The 25,784-nt window shown below is 36.2% G+C and overlaps 1 protein-coding gene across 3 annotated transcripts; it reads left to right on the forward strand.

Moving 5' to 3' along the window:
* Window positions 1-882: 882 nt before the first annotated feature.
* Window positions 883-25,784, forward strand: LOC141399447 (uncharacterized). 3 transcript variants are annotated; one of them, XM_073978206.1, is made up of 14 exons: window positions 883-1,899; window positions 2,197-2,659; window positions 2,738-3,246; window positions 12,200-12,272; window positions 12,518-12,558; window positions 12,930-13,133; window positions 13,265-15,013; window positions 15,109-15,340; window positions 16,201-16,395; window positions 16,453-16,515; window positions 16,594-16,706; window positions 16,773-16,850; window positions 18,098-18,510; window positions 23,984-25,784. In XM_073978206.1, the coding sequence occupies exons 2-14, from the start codon at window positions 2,286-2,288 to the stop codon at window positions 24,842-24,844; spliced, it is 4,905 nt and encodes a 1,634-aa protein (XP_073834307.1). In that variant the 5' UTR covers window positions 883-1,899; window positions 2,197-2,285; the 3' UTR covers window positions 24,845-25,784. The 3 variants fall into 3 exon arrangements, with proteins under 3 accessions (XP_073834307.1, XP_073834308.1, XP_073834309.1); XM_073978207.1 differs by lacking the exon at window positions 12,930-13,133 and having other exon boundaries at window positions 15,109-15,352; window positions 16,594-16,850; XM_073978208.1 differs by lacking the exons at window positions 12,200-12,272; window positions 12,518-12,558; window positions 12,930-13,133 and having other exon boundaries at window positions 15,109-15,352; window positions 16,594-16,850.

The following is a 25,784-nucleotide window of genomic DNA, read 5'->3' on the forward strand; positions in this document are numbered from 1 at the left end:
TAATTCTAAATGTTGAAGCGACAAATAATCCAAGCTGATCCGACGGTGTGAAGTAATTTTTGTGCTTTGAATTTCTTAGTTTAATTTACCAAGCTATTGTCACGGCTAAGACGTTGGTAACGACGATGATGGTTTGTTGTTTTTGAGTTAAGCGTTAAGAAACAAATAGATGATTTGAAATTCACTATTGAAAAGCTAAAGTGTTTAAAAATTCGCTTATTTGACTTGTTTTGTTTTTTCGTTTTTTTTTTCTTCTTGCCTGAGATTATTATTTAAAACAGTTTTCCAAAAAATCGCCACAACCATGAAGGAATTCACAATTAAAACATGCAGCTGATTTGGGGTGCATGTATGGGTGGGTGTTTGTTTGTTTATGTGTTCAAGAGGATTTCGTTGGTATGGTTCATGAGGGGGAGGAGCTGTAAGGTAGTAAGATAGTGTTATATTTTGAGGGGAAATACAGCTGCCGTATAGTGCAAGTATTTCCTTGTGGACTTGCACGTGCTGCAAAGGAATTTTCGGAGTTAAGAACAGTCAGGATTGGGATGGATCATGCGCAGAATAAAACTGAGAATGTAAGTGTTATATAGCAAATTGAATGCCTGATGGTATGTGTGGGTGCTGTGCTATTCCAAACTGTATACGCATGGGGTTCTACTCCGAAAATGAAATACCACCTCACCACCCACCACCATTGACAGGACTCTGCAGCTCTCTCTGCAGCCAACGCTTAGGATTTTGTCGTCTTTGTGTCTATGGCCAGCATAGAAGGCACTGTGTTCCTTAACGTGTGTTTAGTTGAACGTTACAAGTTGCCAACGTCAATACAACGTCAGAGAGACGGAGACGCAAAGGCAAACATTTAAGGATATTCAGCCCCCCCCCAAATACTATTGAATTGGGTATAGAAGATTGTCATATGTGAGCGCACATTCACGAACAACCATTCATCCACAACCACTGCCAACGAATGCTGCTGTCTGCCAGCCTGCTGCATTCGAAAACAAAGTTCGACAACTTTGGAAAACTCTGCTCGGCCAGTTTGATGCCAGTAAGTTGTGAACTTAGAACAGGTAGAGACACCGCGCGCTTTACAGTTTTCCTCGAAATATAAAATAAAATAAAACATACGCACACACCATCACAGGCACGGTGCTTTCCCAGCAATTTCAGAACTACTGAACTTTGATTACTGGCCAAACGACCAACCGACCGACAAGCACCCAGTCAGTCAGCCAAACAATACATAAAAATAATAAAATAAAAAGAAACAATTTCAAAACTAAATAAAAAAATTGCGTTATTGTTTTTGTTGCCAGCGATTTTGATGTGAAAATTCAAAACAGCCGAAGTAGAACTTGGTGGTATTGGAAATCTTAAGGCCATCGCCGTGTATGACTGCAGAAGAAGTTTATTATGTCAGCGAATGTTGGTCCAATGCAAGGCACTCAGTTTCAGCCGACCCACGACCAACTTGGCAAACGCATCGTCTAGTAAAACTAACGGAAAGTTGCTAAAAGTTTTGCCCATAAGTGCATTCATTTAACCAAAAAGGAAATAAAAGAAAACTTACGCCCATAACAAAAAAACAAAACAAAAGAAGAAAAAAAGTTCAAAACTCCAATAAAAATTCCCCCAAAAAAGAGTGAACAAAAGAAAAAAAAAGTTAACAATATTAAATTGACAACAAAGTGCAGACAAACAAACTATTGTGGCCATAAAACTAAGTGAGACGTCCGTCAAAGTGTTTCGAAAAAGAAAAAGTTTAAGAAAAAGTTAAAAGGAAAATCAAGCCGTGCAAAACTTTCGTGAAAGGTGGAAATTCAAAACTATGTCGAATTTTAACAATTATCGAAGCTGTTGACTTTTATGAGACTTATGTGCACAAATCCGGAATAGGTAATTACTATTAAGTTTGAAATATTTTGAAATTTTTGTTTTGTAAAGCGCTGAAACTGATACCGAAGAAAATTCAATGCAACAAGAAATGTTTTTATGAGAAAAGATTTTAAATATTTTATACATATTTATTTCGGAATTATTTACTAAAAATATAAATGTCCTTAAGTTAAGTTTTAGTCATATCCTTCTCATAATCCCATATCCTATCAAACATCCTTCTGTCTTTCATTATTACTCCACGCTTACTATTTATTTTGCCATGAATTTTGCTAACATTTCCTTACGCCCCTTTAGACAAGTTTACGAAATATAACCCAGCAGGAAAACTAGAAAAGCAGTCCGTCCTCCAACCCCAGCACCCTTTGCTTTAGCTCTGCTTGAACATGGCTCTATTAAAACGTCCCTTAACCAAGGAAACGACAACAATTGTCGAAAATAACAACGCTAACAAAGTTGACACAGAATATGAAACAGCTGCTAAACGTAAAAAACGCTCCTCACGTGACGATGACGCCAACAATAATAACAACAACAAATTGGATGAACGTTTGGTATTGCCTCAAAAGAAACGTAGCCTTGATATGATGGGAAAATCGGTAAATGAGGATCAAGATGATGAAACGCTAATACGAGAAACCCAAGCAGCTTTAAAAAGCCTTTCGGGTAGTTGGCCAGAAGCACGCAATAATCCATATCGCTTAAATGACCAGGATGAACAACCTCCGGCATTTCAGAATCTCTTTGAGGAAAAGCAAAAGTATGAAACAAAACATTACAACCTTCCACACTCTCAGGATGGTACTTATAATCGTTTTGAATTCTCTCGCCTTCACAGACAAAAAGAAAACGATCAGGCTCGTTTGAATACACAAAATCAGGAACAAGATACTACATCCATGTCCTATGATGATCGTAAAAAGAGTGCATTTTCTCCGGCCTCTGCATTTAAACCGCCGCAAGATATAAAACGCAACGGTTATCCCGGTGCCAATCCGTACACAACGAATGCATATCCCAGTGGGGTATCAGACGTCACTACATCTTCTTATATGGGTTACCAGCATTCCCATAGTACAGCTTCGATTTTATCTAATCGGCCACAAATGGAACGTATTTCTCCTGTGGAACCCATAAAACTTGAATCAGATATGGGACAAAAGTCGGCAAACGATGAGACCACAAAACAATATACAATTCTACAGCCCGCTGGTCTAGGCAGTCGTGCCGCCTCCGTTATGCAGGACATTTCAAAATCTATGGTAACATCTGGCAACGAAACGCATATTTCTTCCAGTGCCAGCGTAATTAATCAACGCACCTATTCACCGAGCAGCTTGAATCGTGGTAAGTCTTTTTGTGATTTGTTTGTGCTTTTGATTTATTTTTGTTGAAGTTTTTTGGTTAACATTTTTTTTCGTTTGGTTATCAATGAATTGGCGTAAACTTGTGCTTAACTTCTTGTTGCATTGAGTTTACCATGATTAAGTATGTTAGGTGATTATGTGGTGTTTTGGGGAAATATTTAAGGGGATGTAAATGAGAGTGCGTTTGAATTGGGTACCAAACATGTATGTAGCTGTCGTTGACCTTATTCACAAAGGTTTAATTTTCTTAATAACTGAAGTAATCGGAATAGATAGATAATATGAAGCTAAGAAGTTTACCATATGCTTATGATAATGTGCCCTCTTTATGGTATTTCGCACCTAAGACCTTTTTTGTTTCTCAAAAAATCGCAAGACGGAAACCAGTTATCGTAAATAGTGATTTTAAAGTTTTTAGAACATTCCCACTAGAGCTATAAATGCGATTTGATTTCAAATCGGTAAGAAAAGTTTGGAAATCAGCTGATCGGAGTTCATCCACTTGTTAATGCCGCATTGACATTTTACATAGCACTTAGGTAGATTCAACGTAACTTTGTATATTCCAACCAAATTGATAAGAGTTATCTAGCGCGATTATTTTCTTGCGTTACTGCAACTTACAGTTTTGTTCTTCCCATTCTGATAAGTCAGCAGGTGTAAATTCAAAAGGCGTTTGATGGAATTTTGTAATGTTAAATTGTTGGCATACACATCAGCGAAATCATCTGTTCGGACTGATTCTCATCCAAATATGTGTACCACAACGTCGGTATTTAACCAAAGCATCTATTGGCCAGTATTATTCTCATTTCTTCCTCCGATGTAGTCTTATTAACAAAATCGGCCGTTTAGTTGACAAAAAGGATGAAAACATCGATTTACACCGCTGGGTTTATAGATATTCCACTAAGATTGAGATCGTGTCAGATCTACAGCCTTATGGATCTGGTCCAATCATTTTATGGCTATAGTCAATCAAACAATACCGTCGATGCTATGATTAAGCAGAGGAAAGAGAATTATTTTTTTTTATATTTGGATTAGACTTATTAGACAAATTTGAGTAACACATTAAAAATATCTAAAATCCTGTAGTACATTTACATATATTAAACCAAAATCTGAATGTTTGCAGAATCCCAGCAAAAGCTTCCATTACCATATAATAACAAATATTTTATTTTAAGAATTTTTGGGATGACATGTATGTTCAACATTCTTTACTTTGCCAGCTGCTGGGTTTGAACATTAGAACCTTTGATTAGTAGCTAAATACATTACACGCTGTGCCACGCTTAGGAGCATAAAGGGTTGGTTAAATGCTCACATGTTCATTAACAACTTTTCGTAGTTTTGCTAAAAAAAAATCTCGTTCGCCGACGGTGAGTGTTGAACTCTCAACAAGCGGTTTGTAGCTGGACACACGCACTCTGTGCCACTGTTACTAATTACTTAGTAACGAGTAAAATAATTACTTTTGCCTTGTAAAATGATATAGAAATAACCCATTATTTTTTAACTTATTGGCAATGCAGAGGGTAGGTTGTTTACGTTACATTGTAATGTATTATTCTGCTCATGTGGCTCCCACTTTTACTGGGACTTTTTGGTCATTTGCGCCTATAACAGTATCTAATATCCCAAATTTAATGTAAAGACATTTAAAGCTCTTTTAATTGAACGAACACTCACACTACTATATATAAGTTACTAAGGGCGTGTTCAGCTGAGCACCTAACGTACACAATAGGAGAAAAGCTTAGCTGATCGGGAACATACCCAGCAAACCAATCGTACCGACCGTAAAGTACGAAATTCGAACGAATGTTGTATGAAGTGATTGACATAATTTTGAAACTAAATGTTGAATCAAAATAGGATCGATTTCGGCCTGATTTCGGAACGAAATCGCAAGAAAATCCATGGGAAATTCGGAAGGGAAATTTTTTTCTTAAAAATCTTTGTACAGATAAACGATTTCGGAAATAATGTCGTATGAAAATCGGATGAACCTTTCGAATTTTCGTACAGATTTCTGAACGATTTCGCAAATAATGCCGTATGAATATCGAGTACATGTAGTAGAACAATGTAAACTTTGTATGTATATGTTGCGTCTATCAACACTAACTTGAATTATTATACGTTGCATTTATATTTAAAATATTTAAAAATTGTATATGGCGAATAACAAAAATGTTTTGCAATCGATGAATCCGAGTTTCACCCTATCAGAATTCGCGAACTGTTAATATATTCTATAAAGTATGACTACAATTCTTTAAAATGAAGTGTTTTAGGAGGGATCCCATAATGTCGACCATTAAAATTAATTTTCGTGGAAGCTGTGTTGGCATCAATGTAGAAAAATTAGTAAAAATGGGTTGAAGCCAACAAGTTTTTTTATGTTCCCATACGATTTTTGGCTTAACCTTATATTTTATAGACATATCCCCAAAGAAAGAATCACAGAATACTCCATGGGCAACAAGATTGTAGTGTATGATTTTTCGATATATCCACTGCATCCACCTAAAATTGATGCTGACATTTTGAAGCCGGAATTTCGGGGTTTTTTGAATTTTTTTAATAATCCGGACGTGCAAGAAGATAATATTCCAAACTCTTAACACGATTATAGAACTCGTGATTTTACGTCGTTTGATGCATATCTCATGAGTGTGCTCCTTACAGCATCCTAGTAATTGGAGTCGAAAGGCCAACATCTGATGCGTGAATTTTCTTACAAAACCTATTTTTTGCGTGTAAAATTTACAACTGTCATTCCATTTCCTTTAAAACCCGTGTGAATTTAGTTTTTTTACGCGACGGTTCTAATGAAGCCTTCCGCGATAGAGTCCATCTACTAAAACCGCGGATATAGATACCTTGAAAATCGGAAAATTAGCAAAAATATATTTTGACAAATCCGCGTACTAAACCGCGATTTTCTTTAAAATTTTTTACATAAATGGAATCCTTTACTTGCGATTATAATATTTGCGAAAACGCGTGTCATAAAAGAAAAGAGATACGCGAGTAATATGGGTCTTTCACAAAAAATTGAATATGGAGGCACATCCGCGGTTCTTGAAGAATCTAATTAAAATTGTTATATTTTGACGTATTTCTGATAGGCCCTGATGAAACCGGATGCGCATCAAAATCGTATGCACATTGCGCGACTTTTACCAACTTTAAGGTTTTTTGCAGTGTATGATGCAACTGGCGGCACACAATGGCCCCTGAGTGAAACATCGAAATATGCACAAATTTTTAAAGAGATTGATTCGCTGTATCCAAAAACGAATGCGCATCAACCGACTTTAACTAATTCGCGAATAACGGGCTTTTTAATTTTAATATTAATTGAAAGATTGTAATTTCAATATTACTCTTAATTTCCTACACATATAAGTTATCACAGTAATCAGTTAAACTCTCGCGATTGTAAACCATATTTTTTGATGAAGTTTTAACAGTATACATTCATTATTCTATGGGATTTTAGCAAAATAGTTGGAGAACTCCCAAATATTTTTTTCGAATTTTTAGAATCAAACCAAAAAAATATTTGCAACAATATTTTCCAACAATAAGTTTTTCTCTTTTGTTGTTGCTACAATATGCAATTTATGTACCCAATCTCCATAAATTTGGTATCATATTTTTCTATGCATTGTCTAGATTCCGCATATATTTTTTAATTTTTTTTTTGAGGGTTTGTACGGATTCTGGGAAAGAATAATTTGGATTTACTTCAAAATTTTTTTATTATTTGTTGATTTTCCGCGAAAATAATAATAAATTTAATAACTTTTTAAACATCCACGAATAGATATGGAATGCTGTTAACGATTTATGCATACATTTTCTCATAACAACAAAAAAGATATTTTTAAATATTTTTTCTTTATATGAGAATAAAAACCGCTATAACTTTTGCGCGTATTGGCCAATTTCGTGAACGCGAGTAGATTTGAAACCGGATTTTTTTCCTTTACCTCTATACCAAAAATCGTAGATGTGCTCGCAAAAAAAATTTTTAATTTTTTTCAAATGGAATTGTAAAGGAATTTTGTTATTCGCCATATACGAATATTATAACCAATAATTTTTTTTCGACAATAAAATTAAAACAAACCAACCTCTTCTGGTTTTTTAGTCACATACACAAAGTAACGGTGGTTATTGTTGTGACAATTCGCTCCGAAATCGGAAGAAAAATATTGGTATATTCGAAGAGAAATTTATTTCAAACATTTCGCTCCGAATTCCAAACGAAATCTAAACGAAATCCCCTACGAAAAATTTTACATAAATGGGAACGAAATCTGAACGATTTTGTGTGAGTGGTATCAATAATATATACAGTAGAATCCTGATAATTGACACTAAGGCCATATATACGAATTATGGAGTTTACGATTGTAGAGATTTTCATTAGCGCGTTTTGTTGGGTATTCTTCGAGAATTTAAAAACGATTTAGTAAGTTATATGATGAGCAAACTATTTTCCTGTGGAACTTTATATTTTTTCTCACAGATTTCCTTCTCTATCTGCTAAGTGCTATACTGTAGATCACACCATTATCATTTCCTCTACGAATTATGTCGACATGCAGAAAAAACTCCCCTCCACTTTCTCCATGTTCTTTAGTCTGTAATTAAGGCAATAAGACAGCGAGGATTGCCTTCATTTTCAATTTATCTCATCCTATAGCAACAAAACGACATCACCCTCCTCCATTAGCATTGAAAGGGCAACACATTAACCAGACATATATTTATCAAAAAAAACAAGCAGAAGAAACAATAAGAAGTACGTTCTCCCCTTTGAACTTTACCTTGCTCATCACGTATAAATTGCGACATGACAGATATATTTGTGTATAAAAGGTTATTACAAATACCTCAACATCTTATATATTTATGTCTGTCTCTATGTGTGTTTGTGTTTGGTAGTAGTTAAATCTATTTACACACGCATTATAATTATAAGTATTGTTATTATTTGCACATTTTGCCAGCACTTAAAACGCATAAAGACAAGTTGTACGGCATCAAAACTAAAACAATAACAACAGCAACAATGAAAGGACACAGACAGACAACTAGGCATTTAGATGAATGGTAATGTGAGTATAAAGAAGACATCGAACAAAGTCAAAGGCTTTTAATGTTTGCTGCTTCCTTTCAAATGCCAAATAAATGAAAGCAACGGCAGTCAAGCATAGCTAAGCTGGTTAAAACCATAATGTTGTGCCAGAATGCAAGTAGCTTGTTTTGGCTGTGAATGGTAAAAAGCATTAGAGGTTGTTAAAATAGTTCCAAAACAAAACATGATTTAGGCAACTTCAATAATAACAATTTTGTCACACTAATTTCCGTGTGCGCTTCGCATTCATAACCAGGACGTGTGTGTTTGAGTAGACAAGGAATTCACATGACTGGGTCTTGTAATGACTTGGCTAAAATACAACCACGCGTATTTATCATAGGGGGAAATTAAGGAAATTCTTTGGTAAAACGAACAACAATAAAAATTATTCTGCTTGTGTGGCAAACACACACACACGTTCCATAAAACCACTTACGCATATTTATTTTGTCATTATGGCAGCTCTTTAGTAAAGGCACACACACACTCTTATGCAAAAAGAACAAAGGATGCAAATGAAGGGTTTTTTGATATGTATTAAAAAGCCTATGTGTGTGTGTACTCTAATGCTTATCCATTTCTGGTAACAAATTTCAATGACTTTTTAAATAGTTTTCTACTACTCCTCCTCCCGTACAAATAAGCGTCAACAAACTACAACAACAAATCTAAAAATACTAATAATTCATAACAAAAATGTCATTGTTTGTTGTTGTTATTGCTGCTGCTACTTAACTTTGACTTGAATGTTATTTTTAGGGTTTTTTGATTTTTGAAGATTTGGGGGAAGCTCTCCCTTAAAAAAGGATAATTAGCTGATGGCTTAGATTTGTGTAAAAGGGATTGGGACTTGATTTCAAAATGATTGACATTTCATAAAATATGTGTGTGATTTGCAGTTAAGATTGTAGCGATGTGTCAAAATTAACTTTCCAGGAATTTGAAGATAAATATTACTTAAAATATTTCTTTAAAAAAATTGAAAGAGATTTCATTTGACTTCTAAAAAGATATTATATTTTGTAATCCTCGAAGTTGGGAGCCACCGCGGTGCAGTGGTAATCACGTCGGCAGTGGAAAATCCCCTCAGAGTTATGTTGGCCGGAATTTTCTGAGTATTTCAGCTATGAAAAAACTTCTCGACAAGTGATGTAGTAAGACACGCCGTTCGGACTTAGCGATAAAAAGTGGATCCCATATCACGTGCACTCATTGATACGAAAGAAGTCCCTATTGTTCCTTTCGGAATGTTGTAGGAACATATGTATATGTAATCTGTGCAACAAAATGGAGGTGAAAGTCTGGAGCACGGAAAAATCCTCTTGGGGAAGAAAGGCCTTGGTGAGTACATTAAGAACCCCGAAGGACAGATCCGCCGTGAGCCAAACTTCCTCGTTATGGCGTGATTAAGTTTTTGCTAGAGACCCTGTAAGCCATCAGGAATTAGCGTTATATCTTTGTTCACTGTTGCTTTAGCTTATTTTTGAGATGACATGTCTTCAGTCAAATCGCATGAGGATTATTTTCGTATAGCACTTCGACCTTCTAACTCGTTTCCTACAATGTACTTTCGGGGTTCTTAATATACTCACCAAGGCTTTCATCTCCAAAAGGAATTATCTCTGCCCCAAAATTTGTGTTCACAGCATAATATATCAAAATATTTGTCGACAGATTTGTCAAAATAATATTTGGAGTAAACGTCGAGGTTCCGGTTCCCCACCGTAACATTAAAGAAAAACTTCCTCAGAGCTGACAGTAAAGAAGATTCTGGTCTAACAAACTCCAAACTACGCTAGTTTAAATAACTTTCAAACAAACTAATCCTGTGCTCAATGATATGGAATCTGCTCTTCTTCTCTTTGTGTTTTTACGTATTAAAAATATTTGTTTGTTTTGCTCGAAATAAGTTTGTTTCAACTATATTTTTTCGTATGGTGCGAATGCAATTTAGGAAAAATGCGTTTTGATTGTGGGCGTTGCTAAACAGAATGAAATGTCTGATAAGTTGCCTCTCATTTTCCTGCATGGCGGGAAGATCTTGATTTATAGATTTTCTGTTTTCATAACCGTTTATGCTTTCGGAGACCTTCTGCTTATTTACGCTTTTCAGAGAGTTCTCTATATATCCCCCAATGGAATGTTGTCCTAGATGCCTTTACGAAAGATACTAACGTTTTGACAGATGTACCTTAGAGGTAGATCTCTCAGTGTGTATTGGTATGGCACAAAGCAATACATTTGCTTTGCTCCAGAGCCTACAAGAATCTACTATTTTTGCAATTTCTGTCAAATTTTTTTAAAATGTTATTAAAATTTCAAAAATAGTGGACTCTACAGGTTTTGGAACTGATCAATTGTGTTTCCTGACCGAATTTATACCGGGTTATCCATGTAGCAAAGACTTCAGATAATTATATTAGAGGGATTTGCCAGACTTGTATCAAATCTTAATCTATAAGCTTCAAACAAAAAATATGTGGCGTTATTTATTTGGATCCATAAAAAACTCAATAAATTATTAAATAAATAAACAAATATATTGGTAAAATCCTCTATTAGGCGTTAGAGATTTATTGGCCATATTTTTCAAAGGTATTTTAAATATCGGGATTGGGAATTTACTTACAATTTTTCAATATTAGAAGATGTTTCAGTAACGAACAATTATGGTGCCAGAAAAGTTTCTAATTAAATTAGTTTTCCTAACTGAAATGTCATCGATGCTAAGTGAAGAATCGAATTGGAATATTGTCGCTAATATTTCACATTACTCTCATATCAGCCTTGCACAAGATTAAAAAATCGTTACCTCCATTGAATTATTACAAGTGACTTCATCTCCCAAGTGTGGCGATATGAGGCTTATTGAAAAATACTTTTTCCTTAAGTGTAGTTATTTTAAATTTCATGACAGAGGTATTTGGAATTTCATTCTCTTAATAAGCGCAAAAACCAGCTACTGAACAGGTTAAATGTTATATGTTCAAAAAGAAAGGGTTATTTTGATTTTAATTAAATTCAATTTAGAAGATAAGTTTTTCCACAAAAAATTTGAAACACACACACCTCATCTATACCTTACAAGCTTACACTTATCGTTGTATATGTGCGTGCTGCATTCATTTTGAGCTTGAGTGGCAGACAAGAGAAAATACTTTCTAAAAAATGTTCACAAGAACCCTTTCAAAGTATGACAGTGCCTTCGTTTGTTTTGTTTTTCAACTACTCATATACATTATTAGAATTTTATAATAAGGATGCGACAACATTAGACACACACGCACTTACGCACATACATGCATACATATATATGCAGGGAGACAGGCAGTTTGTTACAAAGATTTTTTGTTAAACAAACTTGTTTTGAAAAAAACGCTAGACAGGTTTTTACAACATTTCGATCAAAAAAGTAAGAGAGTGAGGAAGGAGCCTTGGGTTATGTGAACATTGATATGTGTCTGTGTGTGTGCGCTTGACATGTTTGCAAGTAAATAATTCAAAAACAGTTTTCCATCAAATTTTAATTAATTATTTAGCAAAAAGTGGCATTACTTCTTTAAAAATTTCACCTCGTACCCCTGACAGTTTCCTGAGTAAATTATTTAAGGAATAGATACGAAATAAGTAAAGATTTCATTCATATGTAGAGGAGTAAAAAGAAGCTTAACAATTAACATTTTCGTTTTCCATTAGCAAATTATATTTTAATTTGACATATCTTGGAATCACATATCCAATATCATGCTTCACATTCGCTCAATTTTAGATGGCAACAAATGTCCCACTCCCAATTGTAACGGTCAGGGTCATATAACTGGATTGTATTCCCATCATAGAAGGTATTGATTTTTTCAAATTAAAGGCAATGGGAAGAGTTCTCGAATGCAGGCTATATTTTAGCAATACATCAAATTTAAACATTTCAAATTACCTAAATAGGGTAGACAAATCAAAGTATTTATATTAAAAAATTGCATTAATTATTTTTCACCTTGCAAATGTATAGCTTCATTGAGAACCCTTTCTGCCCGACATTTGCAGAGCAAGGGAATAAAAAACCCTATTTTCTTTATATCACTTACAGTTTGTCAGGTTGTCCCAAACGTGATAAAGTCACATCAGAATGTAAGTTTCTTAAATGTTTCTTAAAAAAGTATATTTAATTTTCTTGAGATCTCTATTCTCTCACTCTCTGTCCTACTAAAAATAGCATGTGTGTGTAACTTCTACAGACTAATCTCTTTCTATTTGTGTGTGTGTGTAATGCATGGTCATCTTCACTCTTTGTAGATAACTTTCTTCTAAATTAGTAGCCCCTTTCGAGTAGTTTTCCCCCTTTTGGAGGTCGTTCTATTCTCATACATTTCCGCAAGATTCTCCCTTCTAAATGTGTATCCTGTCCCCTCACAATTTCTTGATGTAGTAGTTTTTGATGCCATGCCGAAAAAATTGCCTCAATTGATTTGAAAAACCTCTCTTGTCTCTCAAAATTCTAGTATTGGCATTACATGAACAAATTATAAAATGTCCCACTCCTGGCTGTAATGGTCGTGGCCATGTTCAGCCACATCGCAGTGTTCATCGCAGTTTATCCGGTTGTCCGCAGGCTGCTAAAAGTTTAGCCAAGAAACAATTGAAATTGTTGCTAAATGGTGGGGATGAAACTGATCCTAAACGAAATAATTTGAATTTTAACAAAGGTCGGTTAGTCTCCCTAGAAGTTTTCTCATGATTTTCTCACTTTCCTACGTATTATGTATTCTATTCTACCAGCTTTCACCCACGTTCATAATTGTAAATTCTTTGCAAATTTCCATATTTTCTATTTTAGATTCCGTGGAAAAAATCTCTACAACTCAATATTTGAACAGCAACAGCAACAACAATAGCAATTGTAACGGAAACAACGTTGCACACAAAAGTCCTTCTCGGGACAACAGCATCAGCAACAACGTTAGCAGCGGCAACAATATGCCCATCATTAAGTCCGAGTTCAGTCCAGTGCCAAATATTAAATCCGAATACAATAAAAGTCCAATGCACTCGTATCTATCGAACGACAACACAAATGCCTCGGGACGTGCAAATTCCAATAGCACAAGTTCCTCGGTAACAGCCAATGCGGCCAATGGCAGCAGTAGTGGCCAAAGTGGTGCTGGCAACAATAATACAACAACACTTCAGCAGCAACAACAATCACACAACGATATGAATCGTTTCGTGGGTATGCAGTCACATGCCATTAGCGATCAGCAAAGTCCTCACAATAGCCAAACAATGCATCAGCAACGGGGTCCATTCATTGAGGGTTCTTCCGGTCTAATGATGTCTGCAGGCAATACACAATCCAGTGGTGATGGCGTGAGTGATTCCTATCACAATGACCACCATTCACAGCAAACCAATTCGCAACAACAGGCGGACCCCCAGCAGCAGCAACAACAACATCAACAACAATATGAGCACATGCGTTATGGTCATCATGTGTCGAACGGTAGTGACAGCCTGAGTAAACCACCGTCGGCATATGGTGCCAGTGATATGTTGTCTAGCAACAATAACGGCAACATTTCGCCCAGTTCACGAAGCTATGATCCCAATCCTCCAACATCGATATCGTCCAGTGTGTCTTCGTCCTATGTAGATTCCTCAACACCGTCGGGTGGTGTCAGTGGCTTGAGTACTGCCTTTGAACGTTATGACCCGAACTGTGGTGGTCAAAGACCTGCCAATATGTATCCATATCTTTCCCAATCGGCTGATGATATTCACTCCCAACAACAGAAATATTTGCAAGACCAACAGCTGCTGATGGCCAAGGTGGAACATGATGAGATGACAAATGGTGGTCCCATTTATCCTAGACCCATGTATCATTATGACCCCAGCATGGGTCCATTGCCACCTGGATTTTCGGCCATAAATTTATCCGTGAAAATGGCTGCTGCCCAAGCAGCTGCTGCAGCGGCTGCATATCAGAATCAACAAAGTCAACAACAGCCATCACAAACATCCGCTCAGCAGTCACAGCATCCCCAACAAAGCCAGCAGCAGCAGCAGCAACAACAGCAACCCAAACAGAGTGGTTCGCCTTCACCCTCCGCAGCACCTGTGGTAGATCTTTCCGGTTCAACATCTGTAACATCGTCCAGTCCTCAGGGTTTCAATTCGCCAGCTTCACACAACCAATACAGCCAGAGAATAGGTGCAGGTAGTCCCCAGCCAGGTGCCAGCCCGAATGTAGCCAGTCCCCAAGTGCCAAGTCCACAGGGTCAAACATTGGATCTGACAGTTAGCCGATTGCCGCACAGCATTATCACCAGCCCCCAGTATGGAGCTCATCCCGATGGTGTAGTGGTAGGTGCCCATCCCCAAGGATTTGGTCCCGGATTGCCGACATCGGCAGCAGCAAATGGTACGCCTCGATCTCCTCACATGGAACCTGTTGATTTTAGTGGTCCTACTCGTCCTTTAGGCTTTGGTCTCGTTGGTCATATTGGTGGTCCCCGGCCCTATAGTCGTGAATCAACCCCGGACAGTGGTGGCTCCCATTACATTGATAGTTATCGGGATCCCAGTGGTAAGTTATTTGCGTGGATGATGTGAAGTATGGGAAGGGATAATCAATGTGTGTTTTCCTTTCGTTTTGGCATTTTCTGTGACTTTTGTTTGCAGGTTACTCTCCCCATCCTGGTTATGGTATGGTAGTGCAGTCCGATTATCCCCCAGCTGGCTATCATGGTTATGGAGCAGCCGCCGCATATCAATGTAGCAATCCTTATGCCACTGCTGTTGGTCCAGGCGGATATCCGACTCCAGTATCGGGTGGTTATTCGACAAGTCCAGCATCCTGTTATTCCATGCCACCACCTCAGCACATACCACAGCATGACAAGTCCAAGGATAGGTTAGTTGAATGGCAAGTTTTCAACCAATATTTTAATACAAAATGCTTAAACTATAACTAGATTTATTGTGTGCGACAAGTGTGAGCGTGTCTGTGTGTAAGGACATTTTCGACTTCTTCCTAATTTTGTTTTATGGCTTGAGAGGATAACAAAAAAAACTGAGAAAAATCATTATTATGATAATGAAGAACGATGATGTGTGTTTCTGTGTAGTCATGTTATTTACAATGTAACACTAAAGTCCTTCCATTGTCCTTTTGCATGGGTTAGTTATACTTGGCACATTGTCGTTTAGATTTTAATATTTATTAAGATGTGTGGCTACAACCCGTAACAGGACGGTCATAAAATTTACAGTCCTTTGAGAATAAAGGTTCATTTAAAATAGAGAAAGAGTTGTTATACACACACTCTCACATCTCGTTTTGAGAGATATGTATGTATGTGTGGCAAAACTAAAAATCTAATTTGTATGTTAAAAGTAAAGTAATCCTCCATTCCTATTTCCTGTTAACACCCGGTTTATTGCTTTAAAGAGGTTGTCCTTACGTCGAGATTTTTGATTGTTTGAGATTTTCGATTGTTTTCATATCCACTCAGCCATGAAACAATGACCATTCTTTTGTTTAAAACGGAATGAGTTGGTTATCAGCCACTCGGCTAGATAAACTTTCGAATTTTTTAACAAAACTATTTTTACAATTGGAAATTCCTTTTCAATTGCCAATTGATTGAAGGGATTAACGGGACAAACTTTTGCCAAGAATTCAATTTTGATAAGAAAATCAAAGCAATGGCATTCGTGTGTTTGCTGTGCGGCGGAAGATAAGAGATTAATTTAAACTTTTGTTTTAAACAGTTTGACCGGTTGTCCACGGACGGATCGCAATCACTTACAACCCCATTCACAAGAACTGAAATGCCCAACTCCCGGCTGTGATGGCTCTGGCCATGTTACTGGTAATTATTCTTCACATCGCAGTTTGTCAGGTTGTCCCAGAGCCAATAAGCCAAAGAGTAAACCACGTGATGGTCAAGATTCAGAACCATTGAGGTATGTGATTGGAAAAATTTAATGGACTGCCATGAGTTTTAATATTTTTCTTAATAGATGTCCCATACCTGGTTGTGATGGTTCCGGTCATTCTACTGGTAAATTTTTATCCCACAGAAGGTAAGCCATTAAAAAAGAGAGTTAGTTTTTAGAAATTTTACTTACATAGTGTTTATATGTGTGTGTGTGGTTTTCTAGTGCATCGGGTTGTCCCATTGCCAATCGCAATAAAATGCGCGTCCTTGAAGCTGGAGGTACTGTTGAACAACACAAAGCCGCTGTGGCCGCGGCAACTGCCATGAAGTTTGATGGTACGTATGCCACTACTTTATCAGAAGATCTAGAATCCAAGGCCTACTTTCGCTCTTTTTCACCAGGATGTGGTTCAGCCTCACAGGCCATAAAAAAGCCCAAATTCGATGAGGTCACCATGGTGTATCCCAAAGGCTATACAGGTAAATATGACATTATATTTATGTATATGAAGTAAAGTAGCATTAGTAAACAAAATGGCAACATTTAATAACGTTTAAAGGAGAAAATGTCAAAATAAAAAATTCACACCAATACTAATTTTGAAAAAATTACTGTAATTTTTTCTCTAATATTAGAAGCGCAATAATGCAATATGTTTATTAATTAAATATCAAACCTTAGTTTAAATTTTCTCTTGATGGCCATGCTCCCAAGGTTCCATTAATTTTTGGAATAATTTCAAATCAATAATATTATGTCTGTTCCAGAACTGCAAGGATTTGCTAATTTTTACTATATTGTTGGATATCATAAAGGAAAAATTTAAATCGTAATAAAAATTTTTAGATTCTTGCAGTTTCTGGAACAGAACAATTATGCCAAAAGAAACCTTCGTGGTCTTCTTTCATTCAGTTTTGTTATAAAATCTGAATTCCCTTTTCGTTTTGTGCTCAAATCAGATGAGTTTTTATGTAAAATGCTGATATCTGTACTCATATCCTTTGTAATATTGTGCCGTTATATTTTTGAATTTTCCCTTGGACGTTATTGTAGTGCCACGTATAAAAGTTTGTATTTTTTTAGTTGTGTGCGTGTGCTAACAATTTTTTTTGTATTCTCAAACACGTATTATTTTCTGGTAACATCACACCACCGCCATCATCTAGTATCACTAACACTATATACTATTTTTGATTTTTGTTGGTATTTGAAGTAAAAAAACAAATTTGTTTCTTTCCATCTTCCCCACCTTACCAACCAACCGAAGTAGTTTACTTCGTTCATACGTTCGTTCGTTTTTTGATGATGATTTGTTTTGTTTTTTTATTTTAGATTATGCGACTTTTTGTATCGGTGCGGAATATCTTCTCTAAACAAGACAAAATACATGTAAATAACTAAACCACAATAACAAATTATCCGAACTACAAAAAAACTTATGTAAAGCCATACCAAAATATAAGACCCAATCATATCATAAGTACAGCCCAAAATTGAAATCAAGTCAAGTGCCTAAGGGTTGACGAAGTGAGAAGTGAGGTAAGCAAGTCAGATGAGATAAATCTTCCTGATTTTTTTTCTTCATAATAATATCACAACAACACGCCCCGAACCGAAAGACAATGAAAATTGTTTAGCACACGCTCACCACCTATCGGCTATGCCAGCAGTTTTACAATTTGTTTCATGTGTTGTTTTTTTCTCTTGTTGTTATCTCTCTACCTAGGTATGGACATGATGATGAATGCAGTGGGTGGTGGATCATCGGTCTCAGTGTCTGCTGCCACTGCAGCGGCAGCAGCAGCTGCATCAGCATCCGCTTCAGCCTCATCAACTTCGTCAAATATTCCGCTGGGCAATGGAAATAGCTCGTCCAGCATTTCGAGCAGCGTGGCGGCCGGTATGCTGCCCGATAGCCTGTCACAGTCGGTCAGTGCCGCCGCATCATCATCGTCATCATCCTCCGCCACAGCAGGTATACATTCCAATACAACTGGTAATGAAACAAATGAGGATCTTAATACTTTAGAGGCTGAAATCACAGAACTGCAGCGTGAAAACGCCCGTGTCGAATCTCAGATGATGCGTCTCAAATCGGACATAAATGCCATGGAGTCACAATTGAACACCAGCGATAGGGTACGTAGGCTCAGGTTCGTTGAGGCAACATAAGTATTTCCTAGTTTAATTCTTTTTGGCATTTTATTTTGTGATATTGCTTTTGTTTGTTTGTTTTGCCTGTTTGTCTCGTAGTTAAACCAATTAAAAACAATATTCTCTTTGTGTTTTTTGTTCTTTCGTTTCATTTTGTTTGTCATTCTGGTTTCTTGCACTTTCTTTATTCATTGTGTTACTTCCGGATTTGTTTTAGTTGTTTGCCAAAGCGTTAGAAAGTATCCGTGTGAGTTTGTGAATGGCTGTTTGTCTAAACTTTCTTTTAAATTAGTTTTCAAGGACGTCTCAAAAGTCTTGATTTTGTTTCTGTTGAATCCAAACTTTTCTAGAGCCCCCTACTCTGTGCACGTCGGGCGAGTGAACTGCTGCAAAAGTTGGAGTTTTCTAACAATAAAACAAAGTTTGTTTTAACGCGCCGCCGTAACTTTTTTCTGTGCCAAACTCGCTAAACTCAAAAACCCAAACATAAAGTTCTAATTTTTGCCAAATCGCCCCCTCCATTGCCATGTTCTCGACGCTGTTGTTATTTAAATTATTACTAACTTGACTTTGTGGGTTTATGTGGCACAGGCGAACAAAAACGTGCTAGTCCAACAACACCACCCCAACAAAAGTTTATCAATTAATAATCTTTTTTTTGGTATTTTAAGAAAAAGTTTGTTTTTTGGTTGTCTGAGGAAGTTAGTCAGTCTTGTCTGCTTCATTTGAATACCAATTTAGGAATCTAAAAATAAGACATTCTGCAGATAATTCCAAATATTTAATTGCTATTTATTACAAAATCATAATGATTATCAGGCAAAGCTTATAAGTATATCATTTTATCACATGTGGAGCCCAGCTCCCTCTTGGTTATCACGAATTACAAATGAAGTTTTCAAAATGGCGTTTTACACCTCATACCCAACACACATATAATTGGATTGAGGTCTACCAATGAAAATTCTTTACAAATGCAATTCTCTTATGCAGCTGTGGCTTTCCAGTCAACAGCAGCAACAACAACAAATAACTCACAAATATGCCAACAACCCCTAAATGTTCTAGAAATCCCTAAAGGTAATGAATACACATCAAAATGTCCATGCGCGCAAAGATGCAATGGAAATTTGGAGCTTCCCCTGCTCCCCATTCCAACAGCAACAACAAAACGTCAATACTCCACCTTCTGACGAACAGAAAATATAACAACTAGCCACCAACCAATACCACACCTTTTACAAACATTCTCCTCACACATACCCTCACGATAAGAGAAAAAAAAAACAACAACACAAACAACAAATAGAAATTTGTTGTCTCCCCAACTCAAACCATATTCGTTCGTTCTTGCCCATCACTTGAGACTGTTTTATCTCCATCATTTAACCTTTGGCCTCCCAAGAGGGCAGGCTTCACATAAAATGTACAAAACTTTCTCTCTGTATCAGTGTATGCGTAAATGTTCAGTGTGTATGTATGTATTTGCGGGAGGCTCCTAGCATTTCAACAAATACCAATGGAAAACGTTATGTGTTTCATCACAAGCAACATCCCTCTAGAATATAGGCATAAACCCCACCAACTCAAGGGAATGGAACTTGTGTATGTGTGTCTCGACATGTGTATGTGTACGCGCATATATGATATAAGAAAAAAGCTTTATCTTCAATATTTTTTTTCATCTGGCATTGCAAACAATGAAAAAGGGCGTCACAATTTGTTCCTTTTTCGTTTTTTTTTCTTTCTTTTCGATGCTTGTGTATGTTTTTCATATTTTTGTATACATAACCCCCCACTATCCCCAACCCCATGTCCAAACATATGTATACGCATGAAGTATTTTTTTTTTCTTTTTCTATATTGGCATATTTTCACTTATATGTATGTATGTTCGTATGTGTGTTTTTATATACATCACAACACTTTATTGTATGCTGTTTATTGGTAACAATTTCTTATTTTCTTGTTATTACCGTATATGTATATAATGTATTTGGTATGTACATAATAATGTATGTCTACAAACACCCTTCCACCCACGTATTCGATTCGATTGGAATTCAATAGATCCTTATTTTGCTAGAGAGAATTGATAACTGTGTACTTTTATTCTGCTGTCGCCATATTGAAAAGCAATAAAATTGAATTAAAATTAATTCGATTGGTTGGTGATGGCTTGTAATATTTTTTGCTATGGCCAAAGTTTGTCCGCATTAAAATATTGTTAGTAGAAAACGTGATATTAAAAATACATTGGATACGCAACCGAATAATTAGATTTAATAAAATAGTATACAATATATGTATCTGGGTGGATCTATTTGATAATGACAAATGTGTATGGACCAAAATTGAACATTTTCTGCTTTAATCGATGATACCCAATTATAACACGAAAGAGTTTAAATGGTGGAATTAACCTTCAAGATATTCAGAATCGGGTGTTATGTTTAATTGGGGCCTCCCAAAACATTGACAAACGTGGTGACAATTGTTCGCCTTTAAGTGATCTATCCAATTGAAACTCCAAAACGAAAATCATCGAATTTAGTTTGCAAAACCTTTAAAACACTAAAAATTGAGCGGCAGAGATTTATAATGAATGTCCCTTTATATAACATTTTTTGCCCGTATCTAATCTAAGTAGAGGTCCTTATTTGTTTTTGCTTTTGGCCGTACAAATCCATGTATATCGAGGCTTTCCCGGCTTTCTATTGAGCTGGGGGTTGCAATTAAGAGCTTTTTAGAGCTTTGACCCATCCATTACAGTTCTGTAAGAATTAGCATCATATAATTTTAGAGAAGAGCTCCGCAAAGGACCACAGATATAAAAACACTTTGTCATAAAAATATAAAACTTACCAATATGGGTTTTTCAATTTCTCAGAAGTACCCAGTATTTTTCGCTTTCGATAATATTAGCTAAGATAGTACATGCGATATCTCATAAACAGAGCAACCCGGTTAAGGGTCTGTTCGAGGATCCCTTGAAATGTTTTACCTAGTGGTCCCGTTTACAGCGATATCATGTTTTTCGTAGGCAAATACATGCTTCCTGATATAATGGTCCAAAACCTCTGAATTATATGGTGACCAACTGAAACGACAGGTGGTCGCGATATCTATCGAGGGGAATGACACCCAAAATAAGACCCCTTAAATATATACGTTTTTGGAAAAAAATTTTTCAATTCACACAGGCTGAGAGTATATCTCTGTCGGCAAAGCCGACTGATCCTTTTTTACTTGTTTTATTTTTTTAACAAAATTTTCATTTTTCAAAAAAAAAAAAAAAAAAAAAAATAATATTTGTTCAAAAATTAAAAAAATACACTTCATGGGTTTTCTTGAAACTTAAAAAATTTCAATTGCGTAAAAAGCTATAATTATAATTGGAAACTGTATAGAAAAAATATCAGTCGGGTTTGCCCAATTTGCCGACAAAAATATAGATTTGGATTAAAGCTCAAAAGATTTGCGGGGGTGGTACCTCAAGGTATGAACCGACATAGGCCATTTTGAAAGTGGGTCTCATTTTGGAAGTCGTTCCCCTCGATAGATATCACGCCCACCAGTCATTTCAGTTGCTCACAGGGACACTAGGGGTACCTTCAGTACAATTTTCCAAAGGACCCACGCACAGACCCTTAACCACACTTAAAAAAAATATTGAACATTTTTATGTGGGTGGTACTCCAACGATTTTGAAACACTGACTTTGAACACCATATTTGGAGATCCAAAGTTTGGACCGAATCGGTTGCTCAGTTTATGAGATAGAGCGAGTACCATTTTAGGGAATATTTTCAACCTTTTTGGTGGAGGCACCGAAAAGTGGGGTGATATAATCACTACCTTCGAATTTTATCAAATTATTCTAAGAAATATTACGACATGCAAAGTGTGGGATAACGCAGAAGTAACCAGTAAAGGTTTTTTTTTATAGTTTTCGGGTCATTTTCTCAAGAATCATGGGTTTGCCAGTTAAGAAAATTGTACCAATGTAATAGGGGCCTTGAGTGCAACCTGTTGCAAGAAAAATCAAAACATTCGAAAAGAGGTCTTAAACTGCACTTCTCCGAAATTTTGTGTGGAAGGTTCCCGAAGGAGTGGACCGATATAGCCCATATTCGAAATTGATCTATGTCTGGTAGAAATATTACGATGTACAAAGTATGGACCCCATCGGTTCAAGAGTTATCGTGTGCATAATTTTTGCAAAAAAAAAATTACTTTTGTGGGGAGGTACCCCAGGGAGTGGACGGAACTTCGAATTTTACCCATGTAATTTCCAAAGAATTTAACACAGTGTTAAAGGGACGAAACGAGACGGGTACAAAAGTATATATGGGCTCTCAGGCATCATTTTACGAAACTTTGTTTCATGCTGTTCTCTAAATTTAGTATCTGATTTTTGAACCATGGTGCGTCGCAGGAAACACGTTTGTTCAGTTGGTCGTTCCTGTATTTACTAGGGGCGTTAGTATCCTGAAGTTGATATGTGCTGTATCAGGTGAACTACAACGGGGTCAAATCTGAAATAGCCGACTCGGAGGCTATTGTCGCTATATGTGTTCACATTCAGTAGACAGCTGAGTAATACCTATACTCTCCACTTTTTCATCGCGTTTCTAACGCGTCGTCGGATCCCCTATAAAGTATATACATTGGAGTGGTTTTAGACTCTCGATGTCGGATGTTTTATGCGGCACCCCCATAAAATGTGTAGTTTTGTTAGATTTGAAGTTTGAGCACAATCGGAATATATTAACAAGTGCCACTGGGGCCTCAACGTTTCGATTTTTTTCTCTTTGAGTTAAAACCAGTCTAATATACATACTCATATATTCTTGTTCGGTACTGAAATCAAGTTACATACAATATTGAGCTTTATAATCAAGTACAGAATGTTGTGTAATGAAAATGAGCTATATTGGTCCACGTTTGGGTATAGCCCACACAAAGCGACATCTTCAGATTTTCTGTATTTCGAAGGTTTTATGTTCATTATTTCATCGGAACTGTTGAAATTTGATATTTAGTCTTCATTAGTCCACTTTTTTGAATACCTCTCATAGAGCGAGTACTCCAGATTTTTCAAGGTATTATCCCCCGAAAAGGCTGAAACTTGATATTATAGTGCTAAAAGGATTGCCCCGCCTTAGTCTTAGTATGGCCCCCGCCCGATCTTAAATCGTTTTTAATTGTTTTTAATTTGTTGTTGTTTCTTGCATGTTATTTTTCATTTCGATTTTATTGTGTATTATCTTACTGAAAATTAAGAAAATCAAGTAAATTTTTTTTTTTCAAATTTATCACGAGAATTTGTCTATTTTAATAAATGCTCAGTTTACGTTCATTTTGCTAATCATATTTTTTACATTACCATAACTTTTCTTTATTAAGCGCGAAATTTACTCATTAGAATAACTTTGTTGTTTTTTTTTCTTTTCAGGAGACTTCTCCGCTGAGTGCTCATCAACAGCGTTCTCTCGCTTCGGTGACTAGCACTGCTGGAGGAACAGCTGCTCTTGCTGCAGTCTCCTCCAGCGGCACGACCAGTTCAATCGCGGACTCCACCAATAGCGGCAGCAACGCTAACAGCAACACCAACAATCTCACGAACTCCTTCACCAGTATCAACAGTCACCTAGGAGCGGGAACAAGTGGAGGAGGAGTAGGAAGCGCCGCAACATCTGGTATTGATGTAGGTGTAGGAAATGCTAGTTCCTCCACAGTAAATTCCCAATACGATACAACGACGGGTACTTCATCTGCTTCCTCTTCTTCCAACATTAACAATTATTATGAAAGTTTGCGCAACAATGTGATTACACTCTTAGAACATGTACGAATACCACCAGCTGGTCATGGCACCTCTGCGACGCCAGGCAGCTCATTGGCAATTGCCTCAAGTGTTTCCGGTGTTTCAAATCAACATTCAGCCTATGCTTCACATCCCACATTAATAACACCTGGTCCCTTGTCCAGTACATCAATATCGGCAAGTAGCGCCGTATCTATGTATGGCAGCTCTATGCATCCGCTAACATCATCACATCCCGGCGGAATGCATCCGCCACCACCACCGCCTCCACCACCATCACATACAACAGCCGCACATCATCCCTATACAGTACATCATCCTGCCGGTTATCCTCATCCAGAACCATTTGATTCGTATATCTCTAAACTACAATCGCTGTGCGTGCCACCCGATGTTTATGCTTTACCCGAAGATACCGGCAGACCAGTATACGATTCTGTAAAATCCAGCTTACATCAGGATTATACAGTTATGCCCACGCCAATTTAAATAGTAATGCCAATAATTCAAAAGCGTTCAATGCATTATTTGTAAATAATTCAAACAAATACGATTTAGATTACCACAATGAATGATTCCATGTATAGATCCAATCCTATGTGCAATGTTTCTTTGTCCAGAGATACTTGGCCATTGATATTGAATTGTAAATATACCCTTTCTTCAAAAGTAGCAAATATTTAGCAGAAATATTCGAGAAAACAAAATAAACTTTTAAAGTGTTTAGATATAAGGTTGTCGAATAGTATTTCGAGACATAGTTGGCAGAAATTAATGCATTTTTGTAAATTGTATTTATTTTAAAATTTTGTTTTTTTAATTTTCAAATATAACTAAGGTATTATGCAGAGTATTCGAATAGTAAACACTTGTGATTATTAGTATTCGTTAGTTATGTGAGATAGTAAGTGGTGTCCAGAAAAAAGTATAAACCTAGGATATGAGATACACACATCTATTCATACTTGAAACTATATATCAAGTATTTTAAATCAAAATTATATAAAGGAGAAATCTAATAAGAGATTTACATAATATTATGAAATGTGACAACCACATTGTTTTTAATTTTTGTTTTGTAAATTTTTCAAAATGTTTGAGTGCTAACCCTCTCTTATAAATAAGTGCAATAATATTAATTAATTATTCCTCTAATATCAACTACATATATTTTAATTAAAACTAAATGTATATAACAACCCATAGGTATATTAAGACTACAATATTTACATACATACAAGCCTACTAAAATAATACATATAATATAATAGGTATTATAAGTAAAAGAGTCCCCTATGTGGGCTCTCAAAAAATTGCTATAAACTATAAAACAAAAACAAAATATTTCAAATAAATTGAATGTTATATATGATTGAACTGGAAAAATAAGAAAGTAAAAAATAAACAAAATATTAGTAAATAAATATTA

The sequence above is a fragment of the Musca autumnalis genome, unplaced genomic scaffold, assembly GCF_047663935.1.
Source record: "Musca autumnalis isolate F117 unplaced genomic scaffold, ASM4766393v1 scaffold_3, whole genome shotgun sequence".
NCBI lineage: Eukaryota > Metazoa > Arthropoda > Insecta > Diptera > Muscidae > Musca > Musca autumnalis.

Excerpts from the sequence above, each read along its gene's own strand:
- LOC141399447 (XM_073978206.1), top strand. The coding sequence starts at position 2,286 with ATGGCTCTATTAAAACGTCCCTTAACCAAGGAAACGACAACAATTGTC. Across the intron at positions 3,247-12,199 it reads ACCGAGCAGCTTGAATCGTG|ATGGCAACAAATGTCCCACT; the intron begins GTAAGTCTTTTT and ends GCTCAATTTTAG. Across the intron at positions 13,134-13,264 it reads TAATTTGAATTTTAACAAAG|ATTCCGTGGAAAAAATCTCT; the intron begins GTCGGTTAGTCT and ends TTTCTATTTTAG.